This window comes from Charadrius vociferus, unplaced genomic scaffold, assembly GCF_000708025.1.
Source record: "Charadrius vociferus isolate BGI_N301 unplaced genomic scaffold, ASM70802v2 scaffold21, whole genome shotgun sequence".
Lineage (NCBI taxonomy): Eukaryota > Metazoa > Chordata > Aves > Charadriiformes > Charadriidae > Charadrius > Charadrius vociferus.
Window position 1 is genome coordinate 1,366,371 of NW_009646850.1, and position 17,824 is coordinate 1,384,194.

The window sequence follows — 17,824 nt, forward strand, 5'->3', positions numbered from 1 at the left end:
TAATGCAGAAAGGCTGCTGCATTTACCTAACAAAACGCTACCCTTAATTTACACAAGAACCACCCCACTTCAAGAGACCAAAAAAAAGACGTCAGGAATTTGAATTAATCTGACTTAAAGCAGGATGCATAGTTCTCTTTTTTTTTATTTCATATTTTATACAAACCACCAATTACTTCCCCCCCAATTGCAAGAAAATAAAGTCTGATTTCTTAGTTTCCTCCTATGTAAAAAGGTCCCCATGTAAGCTAAACCAGTGACTTCTGCTCCCAGTCACAGGCATACACGTCTTGCGGTAACAGCAAGGCTGCAGAAGGGTAGCTCAGGGTTAGAAAGCAATGCTGCCGATGTTTCTGCACTGGCAGGGAGAGGGAACAAAGTAAATGTGTTGCTGAAGCCTGTTGCTGACTGACATAGTGCCCATGATTACCTGCATGCTCTCTTTTCCACCCCAGTCATCTTTCAGCATGAAAGAATTTCTGTAATATACCTGTCAAAAAAAGAAGAGCGGCGCAGATGACAGGCTGAAACCATCAGAACCAGGCTGTTTTACTAGAGGAAAAGCATCTGCGTGATCAGCTGCTAATGTAGCGTGAAACTCCAGGTTTCCAAAGGCTCTTGCTTGTGTCTCAGGTTGAGCTTTATCCTAAAGGAAGTACGTTTAGTATTTCCAGACTTAGATGGAAATCAGGGATCTGAAAATGCACGCTACGTAACTCTTCGTTTACGTACCAGGATCTTGAATCTGTACAAGAGGGAGGGCGAGTCAGCCAGACATCCGTATTCCGCGTTGCCTGGGCTGTATTTGGGCACGTACCCATCGGCACCAGTGCAAAGGAACACCTTCTCGATGTTGCAGCTGAAGGAGTCACCGAGATTCTGAACTGGATCCACCATCACTCGGCCATAGATTTCAGATCCTAGAAAAGCAGATTAACACATTTTACATTATACCAGCCAATTTAAAATTATTAAAATCAAGTCATTACCAAACCATTGCTCTTAAAAATTGTCAGGGCAGGAGTTATCCAGCTTTAAGTGTATTTCCCTTTGCACGTGAAGACAGGATGTTCCATGTTACTACTAATTTATCATGGGCTTTAGTCTTATTTTCTGTTACAATTCGTACCGACATGTGGTTCTTATAGTGCAGCTCTTTTTTTAAGCAAGCTTTTCCCTTGTCTTCACTAGAGGGCAATCCATATTCGTGTATAAGAAACTATCCAACCTTATAACATTATATCAAGTAAAATAAAATTCTTAACAGGACATTTGGGTTTCAAACTGGAGACTCAGATAAGGGATCAATTAAAACCAAAATTATTTCTGGTCCAATACTGCCATTACCAGGAGTTTCCTTTGGAATCTTGTAATGGCTCCAGTCAGTGAGCGGGTACAGTGTGTGAGAGCACCTGCCCTGGGCCAGAACTCAAAAAAAAAAAATAAAAAAAAATATCAAGAATGAGTCTGAGCAGTTTGGCTGAAACCAGCTGCAGTTGTTGTGCATCCAGCCTGCAATTGAGAACAGCTGCATGACCAAGTCAAGGAGCCTCAGGTGTACGAGTATTCAATTCCTGCATCTCTGACTAGAATAACCCAAGCACTGAAATAACTTAGCTCCCTCAAAATGGGGCATAAAGTTCTAGTGTGGGCAGGTTCAAAGCAAAACAACCAGAGTGAGGGGAATATGTGATTACGCAGTAACTTAGCAAGAGTTTTCAGAACTGCAGTTTCAGATATATGCACCTAAATTCTGCACCTACCTCTGGAATGCTTTTCCTCTCAGAGCCCATAAACAGAATAAAAGGCATAATATTTTAGTGCTTCTGTAATGTACTTTTCTGCAGTGGACATACATAGACCATGTAGGGGTTATAAAACTAGTAAAATACATATTCAGCTCTTGTTAAAAGTGGTTCCATTTTAGCTTTCATAATATGTTGAATATACAATTGAATTTTTACCTTTGCTAAAGGCTACGTCAGCTCCTTCTCCAAATCCCATTGATCCGTCAGATATCCAAAGCTCCTTTTTAGACAGCAGAAACATTTGAGTGTTTAGACTGAACTCTGCTGCCACTGGGTCACTGACCTGTGGGGAATAGTGGAATTAAATGATAAAAATAAATGTCTTGGTTGTAGCTTTACAACGATGATTGTACACCATTGCCATAGCAGTGATGTGCTGATCAAACCTTGAAGCAGTACACGGCATTTATAAGAATCACTCCTACACGCATACATACATACATACATACATAAACCTCCTGTTGTGCTTCTCATCACGAACCATTAAAAATACACAACTGTAGTGCTTTATATTTCAACGTTGCTTACTAAAACAGCAAAAGGTATCTGTTTCCACAGATACAGGACAGGAACGTATCTTTTCAGCGACACTTGCAAAAGTTGCCCGGAGAACAAGGCTGTGGGCAAGAGGCCAATAAAACTAGATCAGGACCAGCACCTAGCTCAACACCAACTCACTTCCCCTACTCTGAACACCAATCCGCGTATTCGAACCAACGAGCACAGGATGGGGAAACCTCATCTGCCCCTACTCACCCCCGGCTGCACTCTGCACGTTCCACTCGTGACCTAGAAGCTGCCTGCAATTTGCCCAGAAAAGTAACCTGGCCAATGGCCCACGCCTGGAGACAGCACGGCAGTTGCCCTGTCAGTAGGTTAACTCCTCTGGTGCAGCGGTAGGTCGCTCCCAGCCACCAGCTTTCTGCCTTCCTCACCACAAACACCCCTTGGCCGCAGGAGCCCAACAGAGCCCAGCACATGCGGGTGGAGGAAGCTGGCACCAGGCCATGGGTCTGCGCCTGCCCTGTGGCTCCGGCAGTCCGGAGCACTGCGAGACCCACCACACGTGTCACGGCAGGAAAATGTAGAGGGGAACAGAAGGGGAATGGCTCTCCGACACAGAACTAAGGTAAAGAACTAAACTGCCTCACGCCACTATTAATCTTGTTGACCACAATAAACCCAGCATCTAGGGGTAACAGTCATAAGGGTGTGATTATATACACAGAAGCGCAAAATTAACTTAATACACAAATGCCACCACAACCCCAGTTATTTCCTTCCTCATCAAATCATTTTCCTCTTCTTGTGTAGCATTCATGTCCTGCGCTACACGGTGGCAGCAGAAAGATTATTGCTGAAGCTGGATCTTTAAATCAAATTCAACACCAATTGTTTGAGCAAACAAGACAGAAACATTCAGTTAATTTGCACGTACTACAGTTGTCTCCACACTTGTCACACACGCCAAGCAACCAGATAACAAAGCAGAAGGCTAAAGAGCAGTTCTAATGGTCAAAAGGGCTCAACAGCCCTGACTGACACTGACAAGGCCTCTGAGGCATTCAGTACGTTTTTTTGGGGGAAAAAAAAAAATCAGGTCATTTTTTATGTATTGACTGAAGGATGCAGTGTTACATTAAGAGGTTTTAAAAAGTTTGGTGTGTTCACTGGAAGTTCAGTGTCAGACTCGGAGCCCTTGGTCTCCAAATGCATTAGTCTCCAAGTCATTCCTCAAGCTAACTGCAAGAGAAAACGTGGTCTTTGTAACAGTCCACAATAGTAAGATACTGCTACTAGATGGACTGCTTTTTTTTTTTTCTTTAGCATATACAGGAAACTTATCACAATGTCACACTAACTCTGAATTAAGTGTTTCCCACTACTTGATACAATTCTATTACATTGAATCTCAGTTTTAAAAAAATCAACCTCAGGACTACAAGTTACTTTTGAAAACAATCTTGCTTAGAACTAAAATTCCTTCCCCCTTCGGCCCCCGCCCTCCTGAGACAAAGCAGCAAAGTACTTGTGAATAGGCTGGGCTATGAGGTAAATAAATGGAAAAATAAGATTTTAATTACTGGGGAAAAAAATTTAGTTTGATTTTATTTCACCTGAGAAGATGAGATCTAGAGCAATCTACAAGCCCTGTAAAACTCCTTCTGAAGGCATCTGAAATACTCCACGATTTTCTCTTGACAACTGGCACTGGATGGCCTATGCCAGAACCTCTCTTTCAGTGGTTACAGAACACCAGCCTTTCAGCCTGAATTTGCTTTTGGCTGGTTTTGCCCATGAGGCTTCACAGAAAAATGTATAAGTCCTAAGCAAAATGGTGTACCTGTTGGAACCTGATGTCCATATCAAATGCAATTGGGTCCCGTGGGTTGCAGATGACAGGAAGGGCATATTGCTGACCAGGCGCAGCCGTGCACGGGATGAATTTCACAGTGTAAGTACCTGAGTAATCTCGTACCTGGGAAAAGATGAGAGAAATGAGTGTTCCTCCAGTCTCTGAACAATGACTGTTTCAGCTCACATTGCCCCTGAGGCCAAGCTGAATTCCCAGCAGCATCCTAAACACTTTCACAAACTTGGACATTGCTGTTCATGATCATAGTGCTTTACCTCATGCAGGAAGTGTGTGCAGCAACACCGTCAACACGCTTCAGCAGCATAGGGAAGGCACTGACACATGCTGTCTCTCCTCTGCTTTTCTGTGAAACGAGGACTCACGCAGAACACCTGCTATCAGGCCTTTGAGGGACTGACCTTGCCGCGGTGGTGGTGGGAATCAAACACGTCAATGTCCAAATCTAACATACTAAATCTCTGAAGAGATGATTTTGGCTGGAGTTTTAGTGAATGCAAATGGCTCCTTTCCTGCCAGTGCAGCAAGACCTGAGTAACTGGGCTGTGTCCCTCTCAGAGAAGCAAGACACTTTTAAGCAAGCCTTTTCTGAGCTATTAGAGGCACAGGCTTTGGGGCCACAGTAGTTCCCACTGACTCCTGAGCTCAGCAGGAGCTAAGCAGCTTTGCCACATGTGGGGAACAATCCAGCTTCTCAGAACAGCAGCAGCAACTTCTGGATCACAGTTTCCTGGCAATGCCAAGGAGATAACGGTAAGACGAATTCTTCAAGCCAGGCCACAGCCCCAGTATGGGCCTGCTCAATGAACGGCGCCAGCTAGCGCTTGCAGGAACACGGGTTCAAGCCTCTGGACTCAAGCTCCAGGGACACCAGGGACTTCTGACTGTTCATTAGGTGATGAAAATACATGATTACATCCAAATGAGTTGATGCTTACTGATTTTATAGTGCTGACAACTGCATGGAGAGCATGTTAAAAACTGACATTCCCTTTGCTTCCCTAAGTTCAAGTCTGAATGCAAACTCACAGCATAGTCGGAGATAAAACTCCACTGCTGCACAGGCTGGTGGAAGGTCGGCTCGCTTCGTAACAGAGTGAGCGTAAACGTGAGGCCAGGGTGGTCAGCAGACATCACCATTGACACCAGGGACGTTCCTGAAAGAATAAAAGGCAAATTATAATTTGCCAGAATTAATACTGATGCCTGGCATGGTATAAAATCAGCACACAAAAGCAAAGAAGCAAGAGAATGGAATGAAATTGACTTACACCCCAGGAAAGGAAATGCCTCAGTTACTTATCCCCCTTCTACACTGAGACAGACCCGTTACTGAGATACCTTTCTCCCCTGCAAGGCAGACAGCACGACAGATACTCTGGCTATCACAGGTGGACAGGCTGGGTACGCACCTGGGTGGGACATCACTAGCTGGCCCTGGAACCGAATCTCTGTTCGGAAGTTCACCACTAGTCGCCCTTCATCATTGATCCGCATACTCGTGGGATAGAGGGAGCCTAGGGAGGAAAAAGCCAATGACTTTACCAGCAACATTTCCCGAGTGCGTTTTTAAAGGAAGGCTCCTCATATATTTTCTGCATCTGGAGATCTGAAACGCTTCACCTAAACCCTGGTGCTCTTCATAGATATTAAACCCTGTCACATTGACTGTTTTGAGACAGATCTCCAAACCCATCAACTGCAGAAGAAATCCACTCATTTACACCTGCTAATGGTTCAATCCGTTATGGCAGATTTTTTTTCCCTTTTCCTGACATAAGACCAGACTCACATATGCTGCTATAACAGAGCGCAGGGAGGAGAAAGAAGGGGTCTGGGACTTTTTGTCACATGGACACCAAGGCTGCTCGCTCCACTGAGGTCCCTTTCGCAGGCACTTCCCCTGCACAGGGCTATGTAAGTGCTTCTGTTGCCCTGTAACTGCGTACCAATTCAGCACTGGAGTCCATCTCTCCATAAGAACATCTGCTTTATAGTTGGTCTGTGCATTAATTTGTCTCATTTTTTATAGATTAAAAGCAGCATGCAGTTGAAGGAAGATTCACAACATCTGGTTTAGTCCTTTGGGTGGGTGTTTTAACTGAGGGAGTCAGCATGCTATTACTGCTTTTGAGATTCCCAAGGCTAAAAAGCATCGAGTTACTGACCACACATCCCCCATCATAAGAATATTGAATAGGATGGAGTTTAGACACGACGGCATCTGAAACAGCTCACCTTGGAGCTCTGCTTCAGGAGGGCTGCCTATCCCATCTTTCCACAGGATAGCTGTGTCGTACACAAAGGTGAGTCTCAGTTCAGACTGCAAATCAAAATGTTGCCAGCCACCAATGGCAGCTGGGGAGTGGAAGACATAGGAGACATAGAGAGGCACTCGTAGAGTTACATACGACTGCACCAGATTTAAGACCTGAAAAACAATGAGGCACCAGGTTACTGCATGCAACCTGAAACAAAATTACTTTCACTGCCAACCTTGCATTCTCATCAACCGCACTCTTTAAACCTAAGAAAAAAAACCTGCACGGGAACATTTTTCATCTGTTACTGACACCACTATTATTTCAGGTGCTGCAAACCACCTCACTTGATAGTGTCCTCAAATCTTTGCCAGTTTGACATAACAGGGTTCATACCTCCGAAAATGAAGACCCTCTGTGATTTTGTTTTATCTTGGAATTAAAAAAAAAGCCTTCAAAAGAAACTCCATAGAAATTTAAGGTGGCCTAAATTAAAATTCCAGATCAGAAACACCAGATTCCTTAGGCATTCAGAAATTAAACACAAATTTAGACATGAGTCCTGTAAGTAACACCTACCTTTACAATAGATTGAACTCGATGGATTATGGCACCCTGAAACACTGCAATTTAAAATTATAAACTGAGTTAAGAAGGTCTCTCTCTACCAAGCAACCAACAAGCAACCGGAATGGGCAGCCAAGCAGATAATGAATTAGATAAATAAATCTTATTTGGCCACTGAGCATCAATTGAGAAGGTAACAGTTGAGCACCTATGGAATGGGAAAGCATCAAGCTGCTGAGCCAAGGCTGATTCATGGTGGAGTCAGCAGAGGGGCTCTAAACCCCCCTGGAATTTCCTCTATTGTAAGTTCAATTGCTGTAGGGCACTTGTGCTTTGGGTTATTTTCCAAGTAAACGCAATGTGCTGTCAGACACTGCACAGGGGAGCCACCGTGCCTGCTCTGTGATCGACATTGATGTAATTCATATCAAAGACCTGGAACGATGGCCTGTTTTACTCAGGAAAATTATGTGTTTGTTCCTTATCAACCAAGCTTCTATTTATAAAATCTCAAGTCCAAATGCTGTAAACCTAAATTAGAGCTTCCAATTATAAAAGTGTATTGTTTTGGGGTTTTTTTGTAAAAAAGCATTTTTTTTAATGTAGCCTTAGAACAGACTTCCAGTAGTAACTAGCAATAACAATATGGCAATATTATGGCAATAATATACTTTACACACACGGTTTACTTCTATAAGGCAATAAAATTGTAGCCTCTTCTTTGAATATGCTGCTACATGAGCTTTGGATGACAGCACAAGCATATACACAGCTTGGAAGAGCCCTTTGAGTCAAAAAACATAGGTTCTAAAATCCAGATTAGGAGCAAGCGCAATGTAATAAGCTGCGCTCAATTACCGCAAAGATGAATCATGCCTGTACACAGAAATACAGTTCAAAGGAACAAATCTGTACTTCTAAAACTATTTGTGCTAAGGGAACACATATCAAACTGCCTGCACAGTGACTCAATCCTTTCTCATGCAATCCTTAGTGACGGTTTCTGTTGGACTCGCGCTTCCAAAGCTTACCGTTGAGAGAGAAAGGCACTTCAGTGCCACATACCTGCCCATCTGTGCCAATGGAGCCACTGCATTCTGTTAGCAGCTCAGACATATCGTAGTAACTGTTGAACTCCCAAAGGCAAGCCTCAAGGTTGAGATTCTGGTAGAAACGCAAGGTTTTGGCAGACCGCAGAGCACTGCTGTACTGGTAAGGTGACATTTCTCCAATCACTTTGGGGTTCTTAGTTTCCTCTGTAATAAACCCATGTTTGGTCTGGATCTCATTATAGTCCAGTAGGTTGGAGCACTTGTGGTGTCCCACACGAGTGCCATCTGGGCTAAGTGTTAGCTCAAAGTTGGATAAAGGGCGTGTGGAGATAACTGGCAACATTCCTGAAACATAAATGTCACATGACCCATTAACAGCCTGAAAGGAAAAGAGCAAATGAAGTATTCATTAACTGCTCGTGAGCATATTTTTAGAGCTGGAGTTGGGAAACTGTTTACTCTCTGTTGGGAAAATGTTTACTCTCACCACTTGATGCTTACCATCCATATGGGGCATTGTGACTGTTATTCGGACCAGATTAGGATGGTCAGGATCCCCTGGACCCGTGTAGCGAATTTTAGCTGAGAAAGGTTCTGCTCCTACTGTTCCTGGGATGCGAGGCTGGCAAAGACCTGAGCAAAGGGAAAAGACAGATTGTGAGATGCCTGCTAAACTGTGTCATATCTGTGTTAAGCAGCTTGGAGATGTCTGTCTGTAAAGCTAGGTCAGAAAAATACAGAAACATCAAGACGCTAATTAGGGAGTTCCTCACACGCTGCCTGGTCTAACCCCTAGAGTCAAGAGGTCTTTTTCCAGAAAGGCAAGGGTAGCAGTATGGAAACCTATCAGTGCCAAGCAGCGGTTGAGGAAGCCAACCTCTTCCTGATAAGGATTTGCTCTTCCTCCCTAGAAATGGGGAAATGGCAACTTTACACCAGCATTTACCTTGGCAGCAATCGCTTGCTGAGGTGAAGGACAGTGTGGTTCGCAACCACACCTGAGCTCTTGCTGCAAAACCCAGGCTGCCTGAGGGGAGCCAATATCTTGCAGACAACAGCTAACTAAAATACATAGGGGGAGTCTGTGCCGTGCTGCTGTGCGGTCCATCACTTACACTGGTATTTCAGGTTTTCTCTTTCTGTGTATGACTGAGCCAAAGGTCATTTCTGACTAAATTACACAAAGAACCGGCACTTTAGGAGCATAGTGGTAAATCCACAGATTATAATGCATAATCACCACTTTAGCCCTATAAATCTAATACTTAGGAGCCTCAGGGAACTTTGAAAACTTCACAGGCTATTGCCTAACTTCCTAATGAAGGAAAGTCTCAAGGGAGCTACTTTTCAGCCACTGAGCATGAACACAACTGCCTAAAACTTTGACGGATTTCAGTCTGGATTGGGTGTCCAAAAGCTTCCCTTCCTTCCCCAGCTTGTGATCTTAACAAAAAATACTGCCTCTATCCACAAGCCTTGTCTTGTCTTGTCGACAGGCTGCTGTGACTACAACAGGACCATCCCTCATACCCTGGTGACACAGAACTTTTCCAGTTCTTCCCACATAGTTCAATCCTACCCAGGGGTTTTGCACTGCAGCTGGAGGAGATGGAGGTGAAGGACTCCATATAGCAGAGGAGATGTAGCAGAGGAACTGAACTGCACACAAAAGAGAGCTGAGGAAGCACAGCATAGTCAGTGAGCTAGTGCTTCTCTCACCCAGTGAATATTTAATTAAAGAGCCTAAATGAAACATTTTAGTCTAAAGAGACGGAGAATAGTCACCCCCTAGCACCCAAAATTTTGGCCCCTTGAATCCTGAGATGCAGTAAAGTCAGACTTCTGCTTTAATTTGGGCAGAATATGAGTTCAAAGCAACTCCCAAGTAACTGTTCTAGTCACTAACTAGATACGGATCACAGTTAAGAAACCTGGAGGATGTGGGCTAAACTTAGAATTAGGATGTCCCCTTACCTTCTGAGGCACATCCTAAGTTCTCAGCAGAGTTATGCATGCAGTGTTGCAATATCTGAATTTCCATATGGATTTCATGCCCCCACCCTTTTCCAGCTGTCTTTTTTTTTTTTTTAAACTGTCTTTAGTCTGCAGGTCTTTAGACAACATCAAATTCAATACACTTACAATCTGCTTTCAGTGTCAGTAGCGGTGTTGTTTAAACTAAAACCACATGGAAATAAAGGTGTATTTGAAATACGTATATTGAGAAAGGCAAAGGACCCAAGCCTGGGGGAGTCAAATTCTGCTCTACTCACTACTCAAATTAGGTATAAAAACTGGTTATCACCTTACACCCACCAATCTTTACACATGACCTATGACTGGAGAAAACTCTTGAAATACCAGATTTGATGAGATGATTACAAGATGCTTTTGCCTTTCACTGGCAAGTCCTATGTGGGTATGAAAAAAAGACTAATATACAAGCACATACTCTAAAACAAAACACCCTATAGCAGACCACCGTCACCTGCAAACACTACCTCATCTTTCCCCAAGAAAGGCTATCAAATTCCCATCATTAACAACTTACCTTCCTCTCTATCCACTGTATAAATTGGACTTAGCAGCTCCAGACCTGCATCACCATTGGCATTCACAGCTCGAGCTGCACACTGAAGCCTGGAGCCTGCCTGGAAGTATATAGAATCCAGGGAGATGGATTTGGTGCTGGTAAAAAAAGTGTTGGAGTCCACTTCCCTCATCGGGCTGGTGACACCATCACTCCCACTTGGAGCACTGACAAGCCAGCGGTACAGGGTCAGAGTATCATTGATTTTTTCCATGGCGCAGATGGATCCGGTTTTGTCGTAGTCTGAATACTTGGGATTGCATGCCTACAGGTTGGTATTTACACAAAATAAAGGGGGTTATCTATTCTTACTCCAGGTTATCTTTCTTGCTCCAGGCAAGAAAACTGTTAAGCATAATTCTAACAGTACTGTGCTTATTACTAAAACTCTATCAGCAAAATAAGACTGTCAGGCAGGCACACTATTTTCCCCTTAATTGAGGGAACATGAATCAATGCCATGTTTGTTTTTTTTTAATTGAAAACAAGAATAAACAAGCAAAAAAACAAACCCCAGATGGCAGTGAGTTGCTGTTACAATTCATGTGTCACCTCTGACCATGCAAACCTGGAAAATGCTAGTGTTAACTACAAAAACTCAACTCTTATTTGACGACATCAAAGACAGTTCTCCCTAATTCAGACACCCTAGCTTGAAAAATCCCAGTGTAAAACCACTCTAATAGATTAGAAATTGTTAGAAACATAAAATGAATGGTCTGAATTCATACATCCCTGGCAAAGAGCAGCCAAGTTACAACTGCACCCTTCCCAGCCGTCTGTTGCTGCTCCCACAACAGAAGCAAGCAGGCGTGAAGATGCATGTGTGCTTTTTGCTAGTGCAAAACTCAGCTTTTTTTTTTTTTTTTCTTTCTTTCCCTCAGAATTATCCTTGATCAACAGCTTAAAACACCTGACTTTACACAGAAGCAGCAGGCACACTAGTACATGTCCCTCTGCCAGCTCTGTCTGTGAGAGCAGTCTCCTGCAGATGGGACAGATGGCTGATACCAGAGGCTGTTCAGTCAACTTTGGTAAAATCTGCTGCTCAGCTGCTCATGGCACAGCTCTGCTCACAAAGCCCAGGATGCGAACTGTTTCTGGAAAGCTCTGTATGGCCAGCCACAGACCTATTTTGGGCAGCGCTTACCTCCTACTCACCTTCCTGCCTGCCCAGCTTCAGGTTTAGAAATCTCTATTTTTCTGGCCCTAATTCCATGTGTCCCAGTCATCCCCTGGAACTGGTTATTAGTTTGACAGCACGGCCCAGTACCAAAGACCTATTTAGGTCAGTAAGAAACACTCACTGCAGAAAGAGCTGTCACAGGTTAGGGGTGTTAGTGACCCCCTCTTGGAAGCTCTCGTTCTCTGAGCTAAGTCAGCAGAAAGACGTATGGCAAGTGCCTCTGACGCAGCAGCAGCAGCCTGCTGCTTTTAGTTTTAATTTTCCACAATCAAATACTTTTTCAATTTTCTAACATGGTCCAGAGCATGGAATAATTTGGACAAAAGCATGCAGAAACAAGCCTTACCGTTACACAGACAACAGGATAGCCAGTTGGAGGGTATGGATTCTCTTTGCTTTTAGCAGTATCATCATACATGAGAAGTGAGACAACCTGGGGCACAGCAGGAAATGTCACGTCTGCAACACTGTCCATTTCTTCAATGTACACAATGGCTTTACTCATCTGTGTTGAGTGAGAGAGAAGGTTACGTATACTGCTGAAAATAAGGAACAGAGAGAGAAAGAGAAGTAGTGCCTGCAACTTAATTTCTGCTACCAAGCTCATTCTGGTTTTACCCAGGATTCTTTGATAAAATGGTAATTTGTATTAAAGAAGATTCACTTCCCCCGTGATTTTTAGAGGTTTTCCACTTAAAACCTGTTTCCCAGCAACTAGCTAAAAACTAAGGAAGAATTATTTCCCCAAACACTAGGAAAATGGGGATAAAAATATTCCAATTTTTCTTAAAATAAAAGAAGTTAGCCTTGGCAAATAGTCAAACACCCACCCGATTACTCACTCACTCCCCAGCATCTTCAGCATGGCAGGACGAGTAAATAGGATGAGAAAGCTCGTGGGTCCAGCTAAAATTAAAGAGATTGCTTACCAATTATTCTAATGGGCAAAACACACCTGGACTCGAGGAAAATTAATTTAATTTATTGCCAATTAAAGTAGATTTGCGTAGTAAGAAACAAAGACAAACATTAAAACACCACCTTTCCTCTTCATTTTCCCGTGCTCAACTTCACTCCTGTCTCATCCACGCCACCAAAACCTTGCCACAAGCATAAAATACAAAACCAAACCACCAGACTCTCCTAAACTAATTCCAGAAACCATGTAAGTAGCTTCAGTCTACTCATCAATTTGGTCTCACGTGACAGCCAGTTTAGGTTTTTACCAACTTAAGTATAAAGACTGTGTATTAACTTTAGAGCCTCTGTTTTTAAAATAGTGGCCTACAAATTCATCAAGGTATAATATACATGATGTAGTGGATCCCAGGGCCATAGTTCCTCTGCAGGTAGTAATTTACAGTATATAGTATTGAAGTAAGTATTGAAGTAAGAAGTTCCTTATGTTTGAGTCAAATTAGATCTTAAACATAGCCCAAAATGGCAGGCAGTGCTCTTCAGAACTGTAGTAGCTCTAACACTTGCTGTGTTCTCCTCTGCTTCACCAAAATAAAGGAAGAAATGGGAGACAAATCCAAGCCCATCCGCCCCCATTCACGCCTTCCTCCCTGCCCACAGATCTCCTACCATGGGATGTGTGAGAAGGCCTTGTGGAGCTGTGCTTGGGCACATGAAGTGATGCAGAGCACTGATCAGAGCACCACAGCATGACTGCAGCTGCTGCTGCCACATCTCTCCACACATGTTTAGAGAGGGACCAATGCAGTCTTCTCCTTTGTACTGGGTCTCTGGCAGACAGAGACACTATTAATATAAAAAAAAAAACAAACCTGCCAATCACAGCTTCTTGCTTTCTTTTTAAATATTTTTAAATCTTTTGATGTAATGGGAAAAGTTAGAAGAGGTTTCAAAAAGCCAGTTAGTGCACTAGACTTTCCTAAGGTGTATACCAATAACTTGGAAAGAATGAGAGCTCTCCACTGCCAAACTCTCTGTGAAGCATATAGTGGCTCACAGATAAAATTTGTCATTCAATGCTTCTAGACTTTGTTCAGTGTGTGTGGATTTATAGCTAATTTATACCAGTATTTAGACAGGTATGCACCAAACTAGCCACAGAGCTGTTATGCACACTGTGTGTACATGGTTTTTTAGATGTTTTTATACAAATAAAAAAAATATAATTACAAATGGCAACTTTTGTTATCAACAGTGGTTACCTGTGTCTCTGCTACCATGTTCTCATCAGCTTTCAGATGGACAGTAAATGCTTCTCTCATTTCTCTTATGCCATCATACAGAATCTCTACTTCAACAAAATGCTCAGTTTCTCCTTCTCTGAATTCAATATCTGATTAAAAACAAACAACCAACAAATTAATGCAAAATCAAGAGCCAAACAATTGTTTTCTTTGACAAGTACTTTGTTAAAGTATCATATTCTGTTGCAATAACATGTTTTTGCTCAAAGTAAAATGTACTAGTAGACTGAGCTGTTAGTATCTGTTCTTCAACTCGACCAAATAAAACTAACCCACTTTCACTGGACAGAAAAAATAAATACGAATTGATATTGATAAGTTGTTGGAAGACTTAAAATAATATAAAAACATAATATCCTGATATGATTTTGCACCAAGCCAACTAGCTTTCTTCCAAACAGTTCCTGAACACAGAATTAATGTGGGCCAGGGAGGCAGTTTTCATGCCGAGATCCTGCTTCAATGGCAAAGAAAGTTCAACAGAGCGGGTCTGCATGCCAAGGAATGGTCCCAGGTACATTATTATATGAGTACAGTTACTGCCTCAGGCTTCATTTGCAATGCATATTTAATATAGCAGGATCCAAAAAACCTGCACTTTGAACTGAAAAGTCAACATGCTTGGCATTAGGTCTTTAGGAGACATGTTCATCTACATGAAATGACAAGACAAGAATGGTCTATTAGAAATAGGCATCTGTGGTCCTTCCTCCAGAAACCAAGTAGGGATTGTTATTTCTTGCTAGAAGTCAGAATGAAGTGGTACCCATTTTTCTGACACTAGCCCTTAGTCAATAGCATGAATACTCAAGAAATGACAGACCTTATATGTTCATTTTACTCTAACTGTATTCAAGGTCATACCTCCCCAGGAGACACTGCAGAAGAGTTACTCCTCTAGGGAGTCTGCATTACCACCAGGCTATAACTGTTCCCATGAGGGTGACACTCTGTCAAAACCATGTCATTATGAGGAAAACAAAATCCAAACACAGTGGGTCACAGAAAGAGAACATGGGTCTGTAACCTTGAGGCTTGGACTCTTTCCTGGGAGACAGGGACCAGGGTGCCAGCTCCCAGGAGTGGGCTTTTCTAGGAAAAGTATCCCACCACTGGCAACTCCTTACTGTAAGTGCTTAGAGCATATCTCTCTTCTATGCTGCAGGATGATGAAAGCTCAATAAATCTAGACAATTGCCTTAAAATAGCAGAACCAGGAATTTGAGCATATTCCTGTATCAAGATTTCTATCATAGCAACATCCTAACCCTCTGCCACCTCAGGGACCTGAAGGAAAAGCTCAAGAACCAAATTCTGCTCAAACACTTTCATTCTTATGAAGAAATCCTGAGTTTGCATTCCAGCTTAGGAAAATCAAAGTAACCCAGAGCAAACAGGATCTCACCTCCAATCCAATGCTAATACAGTCCCTTAACGGTCCCACAATTTACTTGCAGAAAAACAAAAATAGACAACACTCAAATCTCCCATTCCAAAACACAAAAAGTGAAGCAGGAACTCCTAGTCTAAAGTACAGTACTTTAACATTTGGTTATCAAAACAAGAATTCATCTCCCTGTCCAGCATTCCATTTGCAGGAAGGCACTTTCCAAACTATTACTTCCCATCCTCTCACCTTCTGACACCGGATTGTAGTCTTCCCCTGAGGTGGCTGAGCCATCCTTGGTGTGCACTCTGACAACAGATACTTTGGAGCTATCACCGAGGCGTAGAACATGGATTCTTACTAGTGCAATTCCTCCAGGTTCCTGAGGCTCCTGAACGCTGTGTTTTATTTCAGAGAATTTAATCACTGGTTCTAGACAAGAAAAAAAAAAAAAAACACAATAAAAACCTGAACATCAAGAAAAAAAAAAAATTTGTTCGCATCAACTAGACCAAGTGCAAATAGCTTATCTGAGAGTAGATATTCTAAAAAAAATGAGAAGGTCATAACAAACCTGAACATTTAAAGTAATTGTCTGGCTATTAATTTATTTGGTTTATTGACTGCTGTCTGGAATGATCAAAGTGAAATATTCTGGGAACTGGAATTCAGACAGAAGTTTGTAGCTATTATTAAAAGGAGAATACATGGTCCCCTGGTGTTTGCTTTAGTGGAGTCTAGAGTGAAATATTTAGAGATAAAATACATTTAGCTTTTGAAGAAAACAGTTACTTTTATAAGTTATTTATTCTAATGCCTTGTCAAAGGCATGGATTAAATCTAATTTTCTTAAATGACACTCCAAGACTTGTAAAAAGTCCACTTTACAGCATTATCAATTATGTTTGGGAGTTTTGTTTGGGTTTTTTTTGTGAATTTGACCCAAGGCATCCATGATTCTTTCAACTTAGTCAAATTTATGATACTCTTATGAAAGCAACACATATAGGGCAGTAAACAGAGTAGAAATCAACACAAGAATTCCTCTTCCCATTATCCCACAAAAGGCAGAGCCAGTGATGCATTCAGAATAGATTAAAAGGGTGTAAATTCAAAAATAAAAATAAAAGACTTGACAGTTTTTTGAAAAACTTGATACTTGGTACTTTGAAAACTATTGAACCAAACGCTGAATAGAATTAGTCCCATTTTCCTGTTTGCAGCTACATATATAATCAACAATTAACATAAAACTCACTGTCTTCTTCATCCTTAATCTTGATCACAGTCTCTTTCTGATCCCCAATGGAAGCACCAAACATGGAATCACTTTTTGGTGTTCCAAGCACCAATCTGAATTCCTCCTCCTCCTCATAAATTATATCATCTTCCAGAGTCACCACACAGGGCTTCTCAGTTTCTCCTGCAGAAAGGTATGAAGCAAGGGCAAGACGTTATCTTCATAGGAGTACAAAAGACTGGGACAAAAACAAAACAAAACCCCCACACTTTTTCAGGACTGCCATAGAAAAGACAGTCTCAAGAACATGAAAGCAGAGGCTAGCGCTGACTGGCACACTTCATTTCTTTTTTGTTGTGTTTGAGTCAATCTCTACTAAAGAAAAATCCTACAACTCTGCCACAATGGGAACTAAGCATCATCCCTTGCAGCATTCAGCAGGGTGCTGTATAGCAAGGAACCTGCTGCTTTGATTCTCCTCTGCTGAAGGCACTGAATTAGTATTATTCCTGCTTATTGTCATGAACAAGTGCTATGCTCAAAAGTGCAGCAGAGAACGTTCAGTATTACTGAATTTTTTATTGTCCAACTTCAACCATAAAACCCTTTGAAAATGCTGCTGTTAAGTATTTGTTAAATAGTCCTATGCCGGTTAATTCATCCACAGAAGCTCAACTGGCATAACAACTCCCAGAGTGCCCTGGAGGTCTAGTTCTTATTTATCGTCAGATTACTTGTCAGACAAAAGTAAAACATTATTTTCTAATTCTGACGGGAAAAGCTTACCTGGGAGAAACACCACTACAGAATCATCTGTATTTGGCCTCTCCTTGTAGTCCATCATAACTTGGGCAGAACCCTGGCGAGTATAGCAACGCACTGTGGATTTATGGTTAATGTCACCGCTTCGATAAATGAGGGCCACCAGCTGCTCATCTTTTTCATTTGCCACATACATTGGTTCTTTGAACTGGACGTTGGGTACTGACAACAGAATGTGTTACACAAGTTGAAAAGGACCCTCACACATGGGCAGAAAATATTAACCACATTCCTCAATTAAAAAGTCATTTTCTTTAATTTAGCATTTTATTTGCTAACCTTTTACAATAAACTGAAGAAGGTGCACATGCTTTT

The 17,824-nt window shown here is 42.1% G+C and overlaps 1 protein-coding gene across 1 annotated transcript in view; it reads right to left on the reverse strand.

The window, feature by feature from the left end:
* Positions 1–17,824, reverse strand: part of LOC104294564 (FRAS1-related extracellular matrix protein 2-like) — a gene marked incomplete at its 5' end in the record, with an annotated part of 63,811 nt that overhangs the window by 781 nt on the left and 45,206 nt on the right. The window contains 15 exon segments of the mRNA XM_009894178.1: positions 491–646; positions 733–920; positions 1,965–2,091; positions 4,153–4,287; positions 5,212–5,339; positions 5,595–5,699; positions 6,421–6,613; positions 8,076–8,407; positions 8,564–8,695; positions 10,614–10,917; positions 12,185–12,343; positions 14,019–14,149; positions 15,697–15,879; positions 16,706–16,870; positions 17,474–17,671. Coding sequence (XP_009892480.1) covers positions 491–646; positions 733–920; positions 1,965–2,091; positions 4,153–4,287; positions 5,212–5,339; positions 5,595–5,699; positions 6,421–6,613; positions 8,076–8,407; positions 8,564–8,695; positions 10,614–10,917; positions 12,185–12,343; positions 14,019–14,149; positions 15,697–15,879; positions 16,706–16,870; positions 17,474–17,671 — 2,636 coding nt within the window.